Genomic DNA, 21,969 nt, shown 5'->3' with positions numbered 1-21,969 from the left:
TTTTGTCCGCTATATAAGACACGCCTAAACTACCTCTATGTACTAATTTCTTATCCTAAAAACCATACATAGGTTTTTCTTCTTCTCTCTAATATACTAATATATTAATTAATTAATGTACAATTACTAGTATACTTAGGTAGTTTGAATTATATAACCGTAAAATGAAATAACCGTGCGGTCGCGCGTACCTTTGGATATGGCGTTTTGTATGTCAGCCTGTACCATGTAGTTGGGATTGGAAAAACTTATGGGTCCATCGCCGTTGGGCGACTGGTGCACGGTCTCGATGCTGGCATAACCGGACGTGATTTCTCCTGGTTCTTCCGGCGTGCTGTACGGGTTACCGAAACGGACGGATGCCGAACTAGTCAGCGGGTAACTGCGGCGGTTCATCATCTTGTTGAACGCGGACGACGGGCCGTTCGGGTGGAACCTCATGTGAACCGACCCGAAGTCGTTGTCAATCTCGACGCGCGGACTGGGCGCTTCCTCGCCTTCCAAGTACACCAGTTTGGTGGCCTCGACAGGCGTCAAGGCGACGCCGAAGTTGGGCACAGAAATGTGGTCTCTGGGCATCCGGAACGACTTGGGCGGCGAGCAGTTGGGCACCACCGGCGAGATCAATGACCTGGCGATCACATTCGCGCTCTGCGACTTTACCATGTTCTGCTGCTGCTGTTGGTAGTTGTCGCCGGACACGACGCTATCGCTGCTGCTCAACACGCTGTACGATTTGTTGTGCGCCAACCGGTAGAGGTTGAGCTGCGACAGTTTCGACAGCTCCTTCAGGATGTTCACGTTCGAACCACCGGACCTCGATTCCGGCCTAGACTGGTGTTGGTACACGTGATGTTCCCTGTCCGCGCTGCAGCCATTCTGCCTGTCCACCGAACGGCCGCTCCTGGACCGCCTGCCCAACGGACTCTGCACACCGTTCTCCCGTCCGTTCTTCGTCGTAGTCGTTGCCGCCGCCGTTGTGGTCGTCGTATCCGACACGGCCACTGTTATTGCTTCACAAATAGGCGGTGGCTGCGGATAAGTGGTCTGCACCTTTTCCCACGTTTCGCTGGCTAAAATAACATATTATGTATAATTGTATTTTTGTTTTGTTTTACTTTTTAATATGGTATGTAGGTTTGATATATTTTTACTTAAATATTATTCATATTATTACATTGACCGAAAATACTTTTGTCCGCAAAACGCATTACAAAATCATTACAGAGGGAAATGTGTTTGCATAAAAAATACAATTATTTAAGCTTGTTACAGTAGAAGGCATATAGTTTAGCGAAGCAATTTTTAACCACGAGTAAACCTTTTTTTACAAAAAACGGACAAACAATTGTATCGATTTATTGCAATTTATTTTCTGATAGAGTTGACAAAAAATAAAACGTTCTACAATAATTGGTGATAATTCATTGTAATTATCAGGTCTGTTTTGATATATTGTTTGAGTTACTGTCCTAGCTTTTGTGTCGTTAATCTGAGTGTGATAATATATCATTCTGGACCGTTAAACCCAATTAAATCACGGTTAGGCTATATAATTATTAAAGTGACCCATTACCGAAATAAAACTTCCACAACTCGTTGCTAATGTGTCCTCCTTTTTTGCCGCCAAAAATAATCATTGAACCCATCACTTTGCAAGCGCTGTGACCCTGCAACGGTCCCGGATTTATTTTGTTCTTCACGACGCTCCACTTTTTTCTCACTAAAACAGAAAACCCTTTTTTAAAAGCCAACACATTTTTCTACGTAAAAAAAAAAAGAGACAAAATTCAAACACTTGGATTGTAAATTTATAACTGTTAGTAGCAACTAATATATTGAACAATTAAATCAGATTTTTAGAATAAACAAATAAAGATAATAAAACTGTTTATGTTTAATTAATATTTAATTAGCGTTTAGCTAATTGAGTTTCAAACAATCAGTAAAAAACGAGATTTTTTTTACAGAATATTATTAAAATTAATTATTTTTAATGCAGACATTTGAAAAATCTATGGTTTAGTTTTTTTCGGTTCTAGCCACAGAAAAAATAGAACGAACCCTACAGTAGTGTGGATCTCTATCAAAATATATATTAATTCCCTAAATGTTGATATCTAAAGTCGTGTCTTAAAATTAAAAAAAAAATCTATAATATTTTTAAATAAAATAATTCAGTGAATATACTTCCAACACTAAAAATTACTGCTGTAAGAATACGCGAGCATCCCCTTTTCCAATTTAGATACTTTACAACTTGGTAAAAGTTTATACATTTACTAGTATACCCTTATTAGCTCCCATAGAGAAAATTTCGTGTGTTTTCCTTGAAATCTTGAATTTTAAATTTGTGCAATATAAGTACACCAGAAAGTGATTTTGACAAAAGCCATTTTCTTTTCTTCAAATTTTCTCCATAAATCATCGAAACATCAATTTAAAAGGAATCCAACACGATACCTACAGTCTTATTGCATAAATTATGGCAGCTCTCGGTTCTTGATAAATATCGCGGTCTCTTGTGAAAAAAACATATCCTTTCCCCTCAAAATCGCTTGCTCAATAGACCTCTGTTCTTGTTATAAGCAATACTATTATATTTTTACTGTTATAAACGCACCGAAATCGAATTTCCACAAATCCGATCTCTCTTGTAAGTCGGTCATACCGCCGTAAACCCACATGACGTCTCCATATATAACAGCCGAATGCTTGTGTCTGGCCGGTGGACAAGATTTTCCCTGCGACAATAAATGCCACGTTTGGGTATCTGAAAGGAAAAATCACACGCATGTATAATATTATGGGTACATTTTGCCATTTTGCATTTTAATTATTATTTACTAATTATACAATATATTATTATCGTGCAATAGTACTATTATAATATTATGTAATCATATGGAGATAACGAGTAAACAACATAAATAATATTTGTATTGTATTAATTTCTGAACAAAAAGTTTATACGTTGTCGATAACCCAACAACATATTTACATAGGAACAATTAATTATCATCGCTTCGTATGACTGACGGTGATCGTTAACCCGACAGGTTAGATCTATATTACAACCTATTATTGCTCCCTCTACTGCACCACCAATCCATTTTTTTTTTACAGTGCGCCCGCTAAATAGGTTAATAAAACGTTGGTAAACACACGCAATAGGTTTACCGAATGTTAATTAAATGTCTTGTTATTGCAACGTAAAAAAGCGGTATTTTTTTATTGTGTTTTTCAGTCAGCAAAAAAACAACACCTGGGTAAGGTTGTTGTCCGAGCTACAGTCGCAGATAACGACAATATTGGTTTGCTGAGAAATTATTAGAGGTTAAGAATGTAAATATCCATTTGAAGACTATAGTTTTTTAAATTGTGAAGTTAACGTCCGTACTGGCCATGTTTTAATTTGCTATGTCATCCACCTACGTCCTTTATTGATCTACAAAATAAAAAAAGGACTAAAGACGCTGACTAGAAAACTTATTAGGTACTCACTACTCCGTACAGTTATATTACCCTAAGCACGGGATACAAAGTCATGATATTATGAAAAAAAAAAACTTAAGCCAGCAAAAACAAAGTCGCTTTATTTACATTACTAAAAGTAAACTCTTAAAAGAATGAATCTGGCGCCACCAACAAGCCTATGTTAATAATCGACAAATTGATTTTTCACATCAAATCAAAAACTATAATATAACATTAACTAAATTAGTTTGCACAAAACAAATTTCATATATTTGCATTTGGCATGGTTTTATATTTTTTTTTTAGAAAATATCAACAAATGTTCCTGTGTAAGCATGTAATTTGGCAGTATAGGTAATTATTATTATACTTGAAAGCTATTATTTAATGTAGTCCGACTAGTAGAATTGGAAGCCTGGGATCATGTGTTTGTATTCAATTGTAATATCAGCTGATAACAGCCGGATAAAATATAAATCATGTGCATTCGGGGGCATATTTACTTCATCCCCTGGGGGAGAGGGGGAGAAAATATAATAAAAAAATAAATTATTGATTATTACATTTCTATCTTCGTATAATCGAAAACTGATTTATTTTTAACGAATCTGATCAGTCTTACCCACATAGCAATACAATGTATTAAAAACTCCTTTTAATAATATTTTATAAATTAATAAATCAATCACATAATTAATTTATCAAAATATGCAAATATCATATTTTGAACATTCGTTTATCTGATTTTTCACAAAAGCCAATGAAATATTTATAATTATAAATTGCTGCATATTAATAGTGTAACGTGTCAAGTGTCAACATTTTAGCTAAAAACAAAAAAATAATAAAAATAGAGGTACTCAGCAGACTTTCATACTCACCAAAAAAAAGTATTAATACTAAATGTCACAGGGCTATAAACGAAAGAAATAAGAAATGTATTATTGTAAAACGTTTGGTCTTTTTTTTATTCACTAACAACATCCAGTTGTTTTTTCAACTAAAAACTGTTTGAAGAAAAGAGAAGAACAGCTACTCAATTGGAGTAAAAATTGATGTCAATAAAACAATGTAAATATAATAGTGAAATTATTACATTAATCGACTTTTAGTAAATTGCTTGGGCATTGGACATTTACACTCGAAACTTTTTTTTGTAGTCACTCGATTTTAAGTAGGTACATCAAATATTTGAAAAATGTATGAAATTCTACTGTGAGACGCAATATAATCATTTTAGTATGAATAAAATCTCAAAATCGTTGAAATTGTCTTTTATATTGTTCAAGTGAAAAATACTAACATAAAATATTTTCATACATGGAAAATGAGGCATTATAATATCCTTTTAAAACAAATAAAATAAAAGGCATCTACGCTTAAGCTAAGCAAATAATTTATTTAAGTAATATTTATTTGTAATTTTAATCGAACAATTGTTGGCCACAATAAGTGATGTATTTTTCTAATACGTTACACTGCACTTAAAAACATAACGAGTAAGTAAACTAGAAATAATCATCGAATGAAAAAGTATTTATAAAAAGGTTCTTAGAGTGGTTAACGGTTACTACTTGTTTTTAACTCAAAGCATATACATTGGGAAAATAAACCCTAAAACTTTCTAAAAATAAACGGGGAAAATCTTTAAGTTGTATTGATATTTGGGTTAGGTTTTGGGTAAGGATCAGCGGGTAGACGATTAAGGGTGGTGTTTGTAAAACAAACTAAAAACTCACATTACATACATGCCGGTATACGTTTAGTATTTTTCGAATAGTAACAAAAGGGGGGAGGAAGACAAGGGGTAGAGCTAATCCGGAGTACGTTAGTGGAAATTGTTATTAGAATATATATCATGAAATAAATTATCATGTAATATAGGTACACTTAAGTGATTACCACAAATAAGAATCATAAGCAGTCTATTTAATGAATATAGGTTATGAAAATTTAAATAATTAAGCCGTGATCTAGTAAGCAATTAATTCTAGAGAGCAATTTGGTCCTTGGGTCAATTATTGATACACACACATTAGGGTGGCGCAAAAAAAATCGATCTTCGAAATGTTAATGGGCTAACATTTAAATTTGTTCTATTCATAAAAAAAGAGACTTGGTGAAAATTTGAGATAAAAAAATTTTTTTTACTGGTCGCTCAACGCGTTTTAAGTAAATTGACCAAAATGCAAAAACCAAAAAATGACTTAAATTATAACATTTTTGGTCAAAAATCCTCATTTGAACATCTAAATTGTAGTATTTTTCGCGTTGAATAAAACTGTTTTAGTTTCAAAATCCTAAGATAAAAATTAATTACGTTATTAACACAAATTCGTAATTAAAAGGTTAATTTTCAATTAAGCTAAAAGTAACTAAAAAATTTTTTTATTTTATACTTTTTTGTTGAACGTTATGTAAGTTCTAGTGAAAAATTTTTTTCACTAATGTTAAAACTTATACCTTTTTGGCATTTTTCGTGCACGCAATGAACTTTTACTGAATAATGTTTATGTGTCAAATAATAAATAATAATTATCGTATGAATTTAGCTGTTATATTTGATTACAATTTATTAATTTATATTTCTAATTATATTTAACACAATATAAAAAATTATTATTGCTTCAAAATGTTATATTTCAAAAACATTAAATTGACAGCTCTGAATTGAAAGTATTCACATCACTTTTTATTTAAGAGTTTATATTAAATATTGGTTTACCAGTTCATGTGCTAATAAAGCACCTAAAAATGATCTAAATCTATTAATACAATTAAGACAATACATCGATATTAAAAGTGTACAAGCGCCGAGGCGGTTAAAGCGTTTTCTGGATATTTATGGTATCTAAGTGAAACGCTTATTGGACTTGCATTTTCTGATGACGGGCTATCAAATGAAGACAAAATTAAAACGGTCAAAGCTTTAAATAAAAAAGGTAAAATAAATCCAAAAAAAACGATTTTCAGTTGAAACAATAAAAAAAATTATGGTTTACAGCAATTTGTAACTAAAAACAATTGTTTTCGGCGCTCAATATTAGTGGCGATTTTTTGAATGACGATCCCAGTACTTGGTCTATAAATAAAAATTATACGTCAGCATATAATAAAGTGCAATCATTATTTGTTGTGAATGATCCAGTCGAAAGAGGAATTGCTTTAATGACACAATTTAACAATTCTTTAAAGACAGATGAGGAACAAAAACAATATATTTTACAAATAGTAAAAAAACATAAAAGCGAGTTTTCTGGTTGCAACAAATCAGTTTTAATAAACATTTAGAAAAAGTTGTTTCTGAACTTTTATATTATAATAATAAAGTTTTTTTATTAATATTGTGTTATACATAACTAGAAATATATAAATTAAATAAATTGTAATCAAATATAACAGCTAAAATTCATAACGATAATTATTATTTTATTATTTGACACATAATACACATTTTTCAGTAAAACGTTCATTTTGGTGCACGAATGACCAAAGGATAAGTTCATTAGTGCGACACATACGAACAAAAAGCAGTTACTTAGCAGTTCTTTAAACGAGGCGTTAAACGGTTGAAACAAAAATTTTTCAACGCGAAAATACTACAGATGTGCTAATGAGGATTTTTGACCAAAAATGTTATAATTTAAGTCATTTTTTGGTTTTTTGAACATTTTTGGTCAATTTACTTAAAACGTCTTGAGCGAACAGTAAAAAAAATTTTTTTTATCTCAAATTTTCACCAAGTCTCTTTTTTTATGTATAGAACAAATTTAAATGTTAGCCCATTAACATTTCGAAGATCGATATTTTTTGCGCCACCCTAACACACATTGTACTTTGTCTAATGTAAAAACCCAGCGCGGCGGAGACCGGGCAATAAGGTTTGACAACGAACTAGATTTACCTTCAATATATAATTTTCAGACCTTAAGACACAAAGCTGTGCCTAGAAAAGGAAAATGAACTAACCAAAGGGTTAATAATATTTACATGAGTTTTTGATTTAAATCTGCAAATTTTAAAACTTTTGAACTTTTGAATTTTTATTTTATTTTAAAAGGCAAGGCAAGGCTTCATTATAAAACCAACTACTCCTCAGCTTCTCTTTGAAGATAAAAGCTTTTATGTTTAATTCTTAAAACAAAATAACTGTATAATTGTTTTGTACGCATTACCCATACAGCAAAAATATACTAATGTTGTCAAAGTTGTTTGATAATTTAAAAGTATAAAAATGATATTTTGGCAAGAAATTAAATTTTTCATAAATATTATTTATGAAAGGTAAGTAAATATTATAAAAATTGTTTCGACGTTTTGCTTCTAATTGAAATATTATGCTAATATTTCCTATATTTTAATAATATTTTATAAACTATATTTTGTTTGTTGTATAATATTTAAAAAAAATTTAATTTCTCGACAAAACACGATTTTAGGATATTTTTAAAAAGTTAACAGAACAAAACAATAATATTTTTTTGCTGTATGGCTTAAATGGAAAACAAAAACTTCAGCGCTCATATTTCGTAAATGATCTAATATTTTGCTACACGTGTGATGTGATAACTTTTTTTTGACAACCAAATTCGTATCTTTACTTATAATGCGTGTGCATTAGGTTTTGACAGTCTTACCGAAGTGATAGGCCCACATCTCGCTGGTGGATCCTTTTAGATCTCTGTATCCTCCGTAGACGATCATAGAATTGCGGTACACCAGTGCCGTGTGGCCTCTCCTGCCTTTGGGCACGGTTGTACCTGAAGCTCCTTTGACTTTTTCCCATCGGTTCTCCTGGAACAAAACAACGTTGCATAATGTGTTAATTTCGTTGTTACATATTATAATATTTCATTTCCGGGTTTAATGTCCCGAGACCAGCTGATTGTAAATACCAGCGACCACCGTAGCCACGGTACACGTTTTAAAATATTGTACACATCTGCGAGGGGAGGTATTATTATTATTATTATTATTATTGTAATAACGTCCCCTCATAGCGATGGGCATGCACGTAGCAGAAACAGTTGGTGCATTGCCGACGAGGGTTGGTTTATTAATAAATACCGTTTCACTTGACGGTTCGGCGGCTGAGGGCAACAGCAAACACCTAGTGAAGCTCATCAGCCATTTACTTTGCATTAAATGCGATACGCCATAAACCGCTGCCGTTTTTTTACTTTTCAGCACACGGAAAGTACACGAGTCTCTGGCTCTCTTCAGCGTTTCCCTCTTTAAAAGGTTTATTATCGTTATTTTTCAACTATTTGGTACCCAGTCATTTTTTGACCCCTCGTCTGCAAAGTTTGAACGGTTAGTCGCGATAAACATCTCCAAATACAGACAGAGTACCATGCCGTGGAGCTCAAGTGTTGTCGAAACTAACATAAAAAAATACTCTCTTTTGTTTTATGCACAGTTAGTCAGTCCCTGTAAAATCTTAAACACATATATCATACAGATTGGACTTAAGACGCTTTTCCATAAGTATAATACAAAATAATCGCTTAGACACAAAAAAAAACGCTAATTTACACTGTCAGCAGATCGACCAAAATGTAATATATGTAATATATGCAGTATATAATAAGTATATATAACCCTCGATCATAACTTGAGTGTTTTTTTTCCTTCGACAAAACTGAAAACTGCTGTTGTTAACGTTAATATTTGATTATGTTTATTATTTTACTGTTTTTAATCATATTTTTTTTTATACATGAATTTGTTGATTATGCATTTATGACAAATTATAAAAAAAAAAAAGTTAAACAATTATGTATTGATATTATATTTTAAGTAGGTAAAAAAATATTTATTTTATTTAAATGTTATTTAAATAACGATCAAGTCTGTTAACGTCAATGGATTATGTTTAATGGATTCAGAATACATTGTAATATTATATCTTTAATTCAATTTTCACCGATCTCGTTTCACTTCCATATATTATTATAGATCTCATTTTAATTTTAAAAATCTTTCTGTTAAATAACATTTCTTCCCATCCGACTACACTCTATTCTACTCGCCACAATTTGTTCATTTCTCCATTATCTTAGATTACTGTTCTGAAATACATAAACTATTGTGTATAATATTATGCATATTAAAGTGGATATAAATAAAACGTTTGAAATGATGTTGACTTGAATTGGACTCCAACGACGTGTCTGCACGTTTTAAATCAAATAAGTGTATGTTATGCAGTAAGTCTTATTAAGCTATTTATTTGGAGTGACAAGGCCGGGACACATTACGTGTGTTGTACAATATAGTGCATTGTAAATACACACTATACTAATATAATATATGTTAACTTGTATAGTAGTATAACACAAATGTAATATTCTATTGACAATAACATACAGTCATGTATACAGAAATTGAATGATAGGTGTCTGAATTTCCATATAGGTATAGTATATTATCAACTAAAAACTCAATCGAAAAAAAAACGTTTATATTGTATTTAAAGGTATGTAATAATTATAATTATGTTTTATAAGTTGGTAAAGTGGATATTTTATACAAACAACAAAACCTTTGTTTAATTCTTCCGGTTTTATTAAATTAGAACAGCAACAAAGAAGAAAAATAAAAACAAGCTGCGGCGTTTAATGATTTTCGGTCAAAAAGAGATTAACCGCGTTATAATGACCTTAGCAGCATGTCGCCCAGCCCTTGTTTTTGTAATAAATGAAAACAAGAGGGATGTGATATATTATAACATAGGCGAATACAGTACTGCGTTGCACCTCTAGAGAGTCCGAGCTTACACGGGCCCTCCTACGGTTTATTGGTTTTCACCTGACGTTGAGTGATCATTTATTTCCCTTAGCCCTCACAGTGAAAGCCTTCGGAACGCAATTGTTTCTATTTATTGTATTAATATCGACGCTGGGTAAAGCCAATAGGAATGGTTGAGGTGATAAAACAATGTTCAGCGAAGTTGAAATTACAAAATAGAAACGACGAGTACGTGGTCCGAGTAGTTCGTCCCTGTTCGTCCCTATTGTTTCACGGTACTTAGACTTTTAAGCGATCGGGAGAGAGGCGAGGGACCTAAAACCGAGCCGGGGGGTAAGAGGTGGCTGATATAAGGAACGAGAGTAGACTTTTCTAGCTCGTTAAAGCGACTAACACGCGTCGTCTCCTCGAATTTTTTTACCGCAATCTATCAAAAATAAAAAGACAAGTATGGTACGTGTCTCGGGGCGCACCTACGCGGCAATTATTGGATTATCTCGATTGCGGCTTGGCAGCGTTTTTCACGTCAGACCGTCATTGTTCTTATAAATATATATATATATATAAACTTAAACTTCGCAGCGACGCGACATGTTCGTTATAGCCCGTCGGAGTTTGATACCGAGCCAAAGTCAAACGCGACAGGAAAAGAGCTATTCGACGCTGTTTATATGTGCCTTTGGGCGGTGTGTGTGTGTGTGTGTATGTGTAAACGTACACATAACAAATAATATAGCGCACCCCTCGCATTGTATTGCCTTTGTCCCTTCGGGGAATAAAAATGAATTGAGCCACCCGCTTTTTCTTACTCTACGCGTCTCCTTCGCGAGCATTGCAATACACACAAACAGAGGCTCCACTTTCGTTTTACTTTTCTCTCTCTCTCTCTCCCTGGATGAAACACCCTCCCGGCACATACTAAAGGGACCCTTTCCTCTCCAACACCGCCGTCGACGGCCGTAGGGTCAAATTAATCGGACTGTCTGCGTTGTCGGTTGGCGTGACGGTGCACTGTGGTTTTTGCTATACAAGCACGGAACAGCGAGTCTAGCCGTATATTAACAATGTATGACGACGGTGGAGCAATTAACAGAACCTCGGATGCGTGAACGATTTTAATGGTACCAGACGACAAGGAGAGTGAGACGGAATGATTATTCAAGAAAAATGAGCTGTCGGCCGGAAACATAAAACGCACTTTACTTAAAAGTCAAATCAGCACGTGCGGCGAAGGTGGAATGTGCGATTTTTCACAAATGGTATCCATAACAGAATAGCTTGCTGCTCGTATTCTATATCGTTTAGCAGAGGGACAAAATAATTACTTAGTTTAAAGTCGCAGTTAGTTGTATATTTAATAATTGTTAGTAATTACAATGATCGACTTTGTTGACGGTGAACAAACACTGTCGTATCGGCTTACGCACCATTAACTTTGGGTGTGATTCGTGCACTTGTCCGTGACTCAGATTGCCATAGCGGATATAAAAGGAAGTACATTAATTCTCTCTGAAATTTTAAAAGTCGTTTGTAATAAATGCAGATAACTCTCAAGCATAATTTTTCATTTTGTATTCGTTTTTAAAAAAATCTAAACATTAGTGGGGATTATCTACCTCTTAATCGCCGTCCAATGTCCATAAATATCAATCATTCGTCTTAATTAAATCCAAATGACCGCTTTGATTAACTAAAATATAATTAAAATTGTCAAACGGTATTAACTTTAAAACATTTTTTTAAACACGCTAAATATAATACGCCTTGTGTCCATTATATCGAATACTATTATCTTGTATATCCATTCGGAAGTAACCGAACCTTTTTATAAAAAATTCAAGTATGATTACACTATAAATCTAAGTTAAAGGTTTAAGTCACTATATATGGCTATGAATACAGTACATCGCTGTAGTATTCTATAGTGACCATTACCGTACCCTATTTCGGCAAATCCTAAGCTCAGCAATAGGAGCGGTAAATATAAACGAGGACCTCCATATATAAATAAATAATATCCTATCCAAAAATCTCATGTTCCTTGGAAAAACTTTTTGGCCAAATCTTTGTAACGTTATAAATCTCCGGAAATATATTTTATTATCAGCACCTTTTGTTGTGATGTAATTTTTAAAATTGCTGTATATATACTTAAAATAATTAAAGGAAATTAAAATAATATTTATAAAAAAAAAAATTAAATTGTATAAAATATTTAAACTGTTTTATAATAATAAATGTTTATTGGGGAGAATAGCAACGAAAAGGCTTAACGTACAAAAAATGTAATTTCGTTTTATTACATTTTTAGAATAATATAATATTTTAAAATAAAACTGACCCAAACCTAAAAAAAAACACTGAATGACAGATCTTATTATAATTTAAAAAAAAAAAAATACTGAAACGGTTATATTTTATTTGTACATTAAGGGTTTTCACTCAATAACTTATTATTCTCTGTATAGCGAAACTTCTACTTTTTTCCAAACAAAGACGTGCGAAGAATACATTATATCAGTAAAAAAGTTTGACGTGATTTCGTTTCAAAAATTTAATAAGAGACACAGATTTCCCTACTATGAAATGGAAATTTATTTCAAAAGTAATATAATTATAGTAAACAACGTACACCTATTTAAACTCAGGTTAATCCTTGACACTAATTGAAAACTTTGTACGGGTTTCATAATGCGCAGTCGGTTCAGAGGTCTTAAAGGGTTTTCGGAATTTCACCATTTTTTACAATGAATTAAATCAATAGTTGCAGAAACAACACAAGTCAATTTTTTTAAATATACATTTGTATATACACAGAACATAACAAGAACATACGAACCAATGATTGCAGAAACGTCAATTTTTATAAAATTGTGTTTTTTAAGGAAAACGTTCTAGTCATTTGTTTATACCCGTTGAGTGTATACCAATTTTATGTTTAAAAAATTGTCTCTTCTCGTTTCTGCAATCATTGATTCAATTATTATTTCTATTGTGGACTGCTCAATGCTTTAATAGCATTGGCGGCGGCTACCAAAAACGAAATAAAAACGGCGTAGACGATGAAACTTTTCATTTTGATGTTGGTGTAGGAAGTTGTTTTTAGAGCTCTATAAGCACTGAACAACGACTGTCAGATAATTATAATCAAACTACGGTATCTGTATAGTATTTAATATTTATGCAAGTTAGCCGGTATATCTCTCTATCCTTGGGTAGTTGATTCAAGTGTTTTTGTCAGAGGTCAAATTTGCAAATTAAAATAATTCATTTTTAAATGTATTTATCGTTTGTAAAGTGTTAAAATACTCAACAGCATTGTTATGAAAACCACATATAATCTTTAGAATTCATAACCTATAATTTAAATATTGTCATTATAATCCAGGCTTTTTAATGTAATATATTTATATTGACCACTGTTTTGTGAAAATGTAATAAAGTTTTTAATTATTTAAATAAAATTATTATTTTTAATAGTATTATTTATAGGATATGTGTTTCAAGGTCAAAAAATACCGGTTTACTAGTATAAATACCCCCACAGATATCGTATTTCGAGTATAATTACTTGACAATCGTTGTTCAGTGCTCACTTAATCAGCTCTAAAAACAACTATTTACGCCAACATCAAAATGAACCATTTCATTGTCTCCGCCGTTTTGATTAACTTTTTGGTAGCCGCTGCCAATGCCAACGCTTTGGATTATTATATGTCAACTGCGGGAAGCATGACCAACTCCTTGACCAGCGCCATACCGCTCATGGCGAATTCAGCCTTAAACATGGCAAAGATCAACGAGTACATGAACTACATGTATTACGGAGGACTGCCGCTACCCAATATACCTTTTGCCAGCTATCTGAAAAACTTATTCAATAACATGGCTGCCATAAGAGATCTATACAACAACCTGATGAACCAGTTTTCGGATTATTACCGTGATCTCATGAACGGAATACATTCGTTGCCGTTTGACACGCTTCTTGCAGACAAATTGAAAGCCGACATGACGGCTCAGATGAAAATACAGTCCGATTACATGAGTACCGTTGGTAAGTCCATGACCGAAAGAGCATTAGATTACATGTGTTACACATGTTAATATATTACAAAATCGTTACTGATATCTAATTGTTAATTTTTATGAAAAACTCACTTATATTTCATTTTTTTTTGCCCTAAATAAAAATCCATATTCAATCATACAATGTTTTTATTTATTAATATATACCTACATAAATATCGATGAATATGTAAATAGTATATATATATATATATATTAATCCTTTTCATTATTCTAAGATAAGTATTGTTCTAGTAATCTAGTATAAGAGATCTATACAATAAACTGATGAACCAGTTTTCGGATTATTACCGTGATCTCATGTACGGATTACAGTCGTTGCCGTTTGACACGCTTCTTGCAGACAAATTGAAAGCTGACATGATGAAATTACAGTCTGATTACACGGGTACCATTGGTGAGTCCATGTACGAAAAAGTATTAAATTACATGGGCTACACACGTTAATATGTTATAAAATCGTTACTAAAATCGAATTGAAAATTTGTTTTAAAACACTTGAATTTCATTTGTTGTCCTAAATAAAAATCCATATTCAATCATATTATGTTTTTATTTATTAATATATACCTACATAAATATCAATAAATATTTATAATTCTTATTTAATTCGTATTTGGTTTAAGGTACGAGCTAACCATTATATTTGCTGCAACGATGAATTAATTGATATTTGATACATTTAATTTTGTTCATTCATGTTAAATTTTATTTTAATATTAAGTATTTACCTGTAATATTTTTTCTGTATCATAAAACTTTATTATCTTAACATTATTTTTCAATTAATGTCAATAGTCTTATAATATGCACTGTATTTATTTATTTATGTAATCATCAGTAATATGTATTGGTTTAAGAAACAAATTTGGTAGCAACAGACGGGGTTATAGAATGTGTATAATTTTTTTTTAGCCTCTTTCCTCTTCAAAATTTGTACAAAGATAACAAATTCAAAAATAAGTACAATAACAAAGTTAATGTTTTAGTAAGAAAATTAGAGGTCATATTATAATATACTTATAACTAGGCATGTGCAGTTAACCTGTATAAAGTTATCCCACCTGTACCGTCCCTATAATTTATCAAGACGTGGTGGCACTTGCTAGACATTTTCAATTGTATAGAGCAAACATTTTACTCTATTGCGAATAATAGTTTACAATTTTCAACTTCTTAAATTGCAATTTAGACAACATTGAACTGTGCTGGAGCACTTAGCATCATTCTCTAGTTACCCTTGATTATACTAAAATATTTTTTAAATTAATATATTAGTATGATTTGTGATTGATGAAAATTTCATTTAAACTGCTGCATGATTAATATGCTTAAATTTGTTATTTTAATAATTATAGTTACCGATTTTATTTTTATTTCTACTTCAACTTTCTTCGTATTTTTAATTTATTTATTTTATATTTAAAACATTTATTTAATATTTTCTTTTCTTGACATTTCAAACATATTATTCATTTAAATGTTCAAATACATATTTTAAAGTACCGCTGCTGCTGCTTTGTCGTCGTTTAAAAGATTGCAACTTAAATTTAATGTTCCACATTTTTATGATTATTCTTATGACAGGAAATAAAAATAAACATCCATCACCCATCCATATTATACTGTATACACCGTTTTCTACGTTCATACATTCACATTTATTGCTCTCCCGAAGTACTTAAACTAGCAATGCCGAGCTTTTTCGAAAAATTTACGATTTTTTGAAGTCGAGCAAGACATGGATGAGTTTCAAAAGGTTAGTACCCGCGGTACTTGGTTTTACGTGTACAAGTTGTATAATTAGATAGCTAAGATGGGTATTATCCAGTGGGTTACTGAGCATATCATAAATTACCAGTTTTTAATCTATCTATAACGGCAAATATATCTACCTACCTATCACTTCTATGCTAATAGAGATTGAGAGATTAATAGTGACTCGGAGGGAGTAGAGTTAAGATATTTTATAGGCTTAGCTATAATATAAATAAATAAAATATATATTTTAAGTATTCTATTTGAATTCAAGCTATATAGACAGGAGACTAAAGAGTAATTGTGCTTGATAATAATAGCGCTTAAAGTGTTTGACATTCCTGGGATCTGACAGAAATATTCATAAAACGGCCTCGTGTCTTGTGAGTACGTCAAAAACCCAAGGCAGTTAACAATGTCGTTGGATAAATCGATTAGACTGTCGTACGGCGGCAATGGCGGCGGCAAGAAAGTCTACTTCCGTTCTTCTCAGATGTTAAACGTCGAGTGCAATTTTTATTGCTTTCCTTTGGATCGGGGAGGATGGAGAGAATGTAAAAAAAAACACCGTTGAGGAGAGAGGGAAAGAAGGAGAAAAGGCAGAAATATTACTCAAATGGAATAATGCCCGACTACAAGCTATTACGAGCGACAAGCGTTTTATGATGGATTTTGACTTGAGGGTGTTTTGCAGATTATATCGTCGTTGATATAGGATTCGTTTTTACTTTATAAACATATCAGTCAATAAAAAAAGCATAATAGTTAAAAAAATATATAATTTTGAATAATACATAAATAACATATTTTTAGTAATTTATTGTAGACAGAGTTGTGCAAATTCTTATTCGAATTTGCTTATATATAAATACTGGTTTTATATATTTTGTAAATGTAGTATATAATATTATTATATTTATACGAAATAATGTTTTTAAATACAATTACTTAAAAAAAGCACTTGCTTATTATTATTTGAATAATAATTTTTGAAATTATTCGAATAATATTTACTTGAATACAAGTTATCTAAATGATTATTTAGATAACGTTTTATTCGAATATTGCACAACTCTGATTGTAGAGAACATATTTAATAGTGTAAGCCGTAATACAAACACTGATGAACAAATGCATGCTACCCGACGAATTAATCGATGGTATAACGACTATAGTATGGTGTGTATTCTACAAATATTTTTAAATCTGGCCTTTATAAAGATTAAAAACACGTCTACTATAATAGGAACCAAATGTTTGATTTTTTCAATTAGGTATTTGAGTCAAATATTTTTTAGATTCAGCTATACTTATATAATTGTCAGTTTTGTTTAAAATAATTTAAGAAGGTCAAAGTTAGCTGGTATGTCTTCCATTTACCAAAAATCATATTGAAAATATTTTTATTATGATTTTTTAGCATTAATTTTTATTTTACGTACATTATTTTTTATAAAACTTTATAAGCCTATGATTTGTATTAATATTTGTAATTGTACCATTCAATAGACTGAATGAAGTATTTTACGGTTTTAACTATTTAACTTTCTACAAAGGTGGTAGGTAACACATTTTTGTCTTCGAGACAAACACTAAAACATGCAACTACGAACTTATTTACTGTAATAAATTCAGTAATAATCGCTACCCTACTAAATAAAGAACCTACACCCATACTAATATGTTTCTACTATGACTTGATATTCCCAAAATAAAATATAATTTTATGTTTAACGGAACATTTTTTTTTTTACACAAGTCATCAATTATTACAGTTAGTGTCATAGAACAATACTTCTCTTAGGATAATGAGAAGGATTAATATATATATATATATATTATTCATCGATATTTATGTAGGTATATATTAATAAATAAAAACATTGTATGATTGAATATGGATTTTTATTTAGTGCAAAAAAAATGAAATATAAGTGAGCTTTTAGTAAAAATTAACAATCAGATGTCAGTAACGATTTTGTAATATATTAACGTGTGTAGCCCATGTAATCTAATGCTTTTTCGGTCATGGACTTACCAACGGTACTCATATAATCAGACTGTAATTTCATCTGAGCGGTCATGTCAGCTTTCAATTTGTCTGCAAGAAGCGTGTCTAACGGCAACGAATGTATTCCGTTCATGAGATCACGGTAATAATCCGAAAACTGGTTCATCAGTTTGTTGTATAGATCTCTTATGGCAGCCATGTCATTGAATAAGTTTTTCAGATAGTCGTCATAGGGTATATTGGGTAGCGGCAGTCCTCCGTATTTCATGTAGTTCATGTACTCGTTGATCTTCGCCATGTTTAAGGCTGAATTCGCCATGAGCGGTACGGCGCTGGTCAAGGAGTTGGTCATGCTTTCCGCAGTTGACATGTAACTATCCAAATCGTTGGCGTTGGCGGCGGCTACCAAAAACGAAATCACAATGGCGGAGACAATGAAACGGTTCATTTTGATTTTGGTGTATGTCGTTGTTTTTAGAGCTGATTAAATGAGCACTGAACACTAAATGACGATTTATAGTTAAAATACGATACCTGTTGAGTATTTATACCTGTTTGTCTGTATTTTTCTCTATCTACCCTTGAGTAGTTGATTCAAGTGTTTTTATTTCAAAAGCCTCTGATCAAATTGCATTTTTAAAATAGCAATTTGCCAAATTATTTATGACCCTTAAAGTATTAAAAACATTTCTAAACAATAACCAATGTGAACAATAATTAATTGTATCTGTATTGTGCCAACTACCACGTCAACAATTTAATTATAAGATATTACGAAAATATTTATAATCGTATATGATGAAAATTATTCATGATTCAAAAAAAACTATTTGCATAATTTTCAAAAAAATAACAAGTTTGAAATTTGTCTTTGAATATTGTTTGCTATACATAAATTGTATTAAAAAACAATTAATACGTGAAGCAGTACATAATGATGTAACAACACACATTATATGTTGTTTTGATGAAATTAGGCTGTTTGATTAAATATTTACACTGTTATCGAACTAACTTGACTTAGTAATTACCAACGCATAATAATTATTAGCGTTTTTGTTTTAATAAAAATAGTGTAAACAAGTTGCGAATGTCAGTTATGAATTCGGCCGTTGCAAAAAAAATTAATGTAATTACAAGTTTTTTTTTCGTGGGTTTTACGTTCTGGTACAATAGGTAATAATAATTCTAATAAAAAGTATTAACGATTGATGTCTACCTTAATTGTTATAGCCTAAGCAAACAAAAAATGTACTAATATCGTTGGTTGTTGACAATTAATGTCTGATAAGTAAATTCAAAAAGCCATTACTCGAATTTGTCCGGTGTTTCTGGATATGAAAACACTTGAATCAACTACCCGAGGATAGAGCACAACTGGTATAAATGTCCCACGGAAATCGTGTTTTCATGTAGTCTTCCGATCATCGTTGTTCAGTGCTTAATTATTTTCATCAATACTAATAAACGACAACACCAATCTTACAAACATGAACCGTTTCATCATCTTCACATCTTTGCTCGCGTTTTTCGGAACCGCCGTCAATGCCGATAGTATTAGTGTTGAATACTCGTATGATGTAGCTACCGCGGAGAATATGGCCAGCACCATGGCCAACGCCATCTCGCAAATCACTCAATCAGCCTTGAACATGGAAAGGATCACCGAGTATATGAACGATCTGAGTTTGAGTGGAAACCCGGACTACGATGCCGTACTTGCCGACTCTCTGGACGGATTCGTCCATAACATGGCTGATATGAGAGAACTGTTCAACAATTTGATGTGTCAAGGATCAGAATATTACAACCAACTCATGGTCCAAATACCCAACCTGCCATTGGACCCGGCTCTTGCAGCCCAATTACAATCTAACATACAAGCTCAGTTGGAGTCGCAATTAAATTACATGCAGACCCTGGGTAGGGGTTTGCCAATCACAGGAATACCGACCACAAGTGGCTTCATAAACATTTAATGTGATAAAGTATAAACCATATACGAATATCTATATTTATTTATTTATTTATTTATTCATCTATTTATTTATTTATTTATTCATCTGTTTATTTATTTATTCACACTTAATAAAAAACTCATTTCATTACTAATATTATTTTATTTATATTAAAGAAATGCATTATCAATAATTTACCGAGTTATTTTTTTTTTACATTTTGATTCTTTTAATTTTCTCAAGGTTGCTAGAATAAAAAAATATGTTACTATGTGCACAACTGAAAACTCTTTTTGTGTTTAAAGACGATGACGGGTAGAGCTTCTACTCCATTTAATAGGCTATTGTTGTTTATTTCAACTGAAGAACTGGTAGTTTTTTTTTCCATAAATTAAAACAATTATACTTTCTCTACTAATAGGTAAAAAAATAATACTTAAGTCGTTTGTATAAATATTTAATCTAACCTAACATGAGAGTCGATAGAAAAGTAAAGTACAATTTTTTAAAGAATATAAGTTACATTAGATATTTATTTTTTATACAAGTTCAATTGTAAGGATAATATCAACTAGTGTTGTATATGGATTAGAGTTAGGCAGTGAATAGGTATGTGATAAGAAAGGACAACAAAATAATTGTGATAATGACTAATAAAGATCGTAGTCGTAGAAAAGAAGAGATTCAGAACTAAATTGGCTGGCGCAAAATAATGGACTATATAACTGCTTAAAGATAACATAGGTATATAATATTTTAATATAAGTAAAATATTGTAAGTATGTATATACTGTAGTTTTTATCAATTATGATCAATTTGTGATTGTTAACAGGCTTGTATACAGGCGTGGTGATAGGTGGTTTGGTTTTTTTATGCATTTCTAGTATGCAGCTTAGTTAACCAAGGCTTACTATATAATTAGCAAATACTTTAAACAAAAAAATCGTTTGATCAGACTTATTTGCACGGACAATTATTAGATGTACTTAAATGTTATTATGCAACTATTGGTTGAACATTCCAAACAATCATAGTATTCAAAAAATAGCACTCTGGCAAACTCGAGTACAATACCGATAATACAATATGTTAAGTGACCCGTTGACTGTTGAACTTGTTTCAACAAACTGAAATCTATTATACTGCGAATATTATATTCAAACAAGCGCACGTTGAAAATTGCGTTTTTTCATCAAAACGATTTGTATACCGCGCTACGCTCACGTCGCATCGTTTGTCTGCCAAGTATTGTATATTTTATTATCCATACTCATATAATATGTATAAACATACCTTGGTGCTATAAGACCATAACGGCGACTCGGAGGCAGACGAAAACCCCACTTCTCCGCCGAATACATACACCTTGTCTTGATAAACGACCGCGGTGTGCTCTTGCAAATTCTGCAATGTATCTCCTGTCGGATGCAACTGTTCCCAGGTGTTGCTGACTACAAACAAATGAAAGAAAAAAAAATAAACGAAAGGCCACACTATATTATCATTTATAAAATATTATATCGAATCCGCGTCTTTTGAAAATATAGATCCATAAATGGATATTGGACACGTATTTACATATTTTCCTCGATAGGACTTTCCAATAAAAATCAATCACCTAGTGTAAAAAAATATTATATCTTGCAGGTAATACACGGTCGACGGTCCGATCACCGTGAATACGGTTGAAAGTTCAATGTGTATTATAAAGCAAAAACGTATGTACATCAGTTACACCCTTTAATTCCCGAAGGTACCCTGAAAGGTTAAGTTTGAGTTACGTTTGTGCGGATTTATTTCCCACCAAAATGTGATAATAATATTAGTAATGAGATTTTTTACGTCAGTTTAATGGAAAAAACTATTTTTATATGCTAGCATAGTTAAAAAGTTCTAGAGCTTTGTTTTTTTGTAATTAAAATTTT

The 21,969-nt window shown here is 31.7% G+C and overlaps 2 protein-coding genes across 3 annotated transcripts in view; one reads left to right on the top strand and one right to left on the bottom strand.

Annotated features, from left to right (window-relative positions):
• Positions 1-21,969, bottom strand: part of LOC126840334 (uncharacterized) — a 40,888-nt gene that overhangs the window by 1,713 nt on the left and 17,206 nt on the right. For both annotated transcript variants that reach the window (XM_050575997.1, XM_050575996.1), the window contains exons 3-7: positions 21,338-21,495; positions 8,115-8,271; positions 2,624-2,773; positions 1,577-1,723; positions 192-1,073 (exon numbers count right to left, since the gene is read on the bottom strand). In XM_050575997.1, coding sequence (XP_050431954.1) covers positions 192-1,073; positions 1,577-1,723; positions 2,624-2,773; positions 8,115-8,271; positions 21,338-21,495 — 1,494 coding nt within the window. The remainder of the gene's footprint in view (positions 1-191; positions 1,074-1,576; positions 1,724-2,623; positions 2,774-8,114; positions 8,272-21,337; positions 21,496-21,969) is intronic.
• On the top strand, positions 13,814-14,659 carry LOC126840336 (uncharacterized). The gene is made up of 2 exons (XM_050576000.1): positions 13,814-14,284; positions 14,551-14,659. The coding sequence occupies exons 1-2, from the start codon at positions 13,864-13,866 to the stop codon at positions 14,556-14,558; spliced, it is 429 nt and encodes a 142-aa protein (XP_050431957.1). The 5' UTR covers positions 13,814-13,863; the 3' UTR covers positions 14,559-14,659.

Source organism: Adelges cooleyi, unplaced genomic scaffold (assembly GCF_023614345.1).
Source record: "Adelges cooleyi isolate 19-005CV unplaced genomic scaffold, UGA_ACOO_1.1 ACOO_flye_CR_arks_rails_tigmint_CR_PRNA_376, whole genome shotgun sequence".
NCBI lineage: Eukaryota > Metazoa > Arthropoda > Insecta > Hemiptera > Adelgidae > Adelges > Adelges cooleyi.
The sequence above is the reverse complement of the archived record's forward strand: the minus strand, read 5'-3'. Positions and strand labels throughout refer to the sequence as shown.

Bases quoted from the DNA above. Each gene is read 5' to 3' on its own strand.
- LOC126840336 (XM_050576000.1), top strand. From the start codon at position 13,864: ATGAACCATTTCATTGTCTCCGCCGTTTTGATTAACTTTTTGGTAGCC.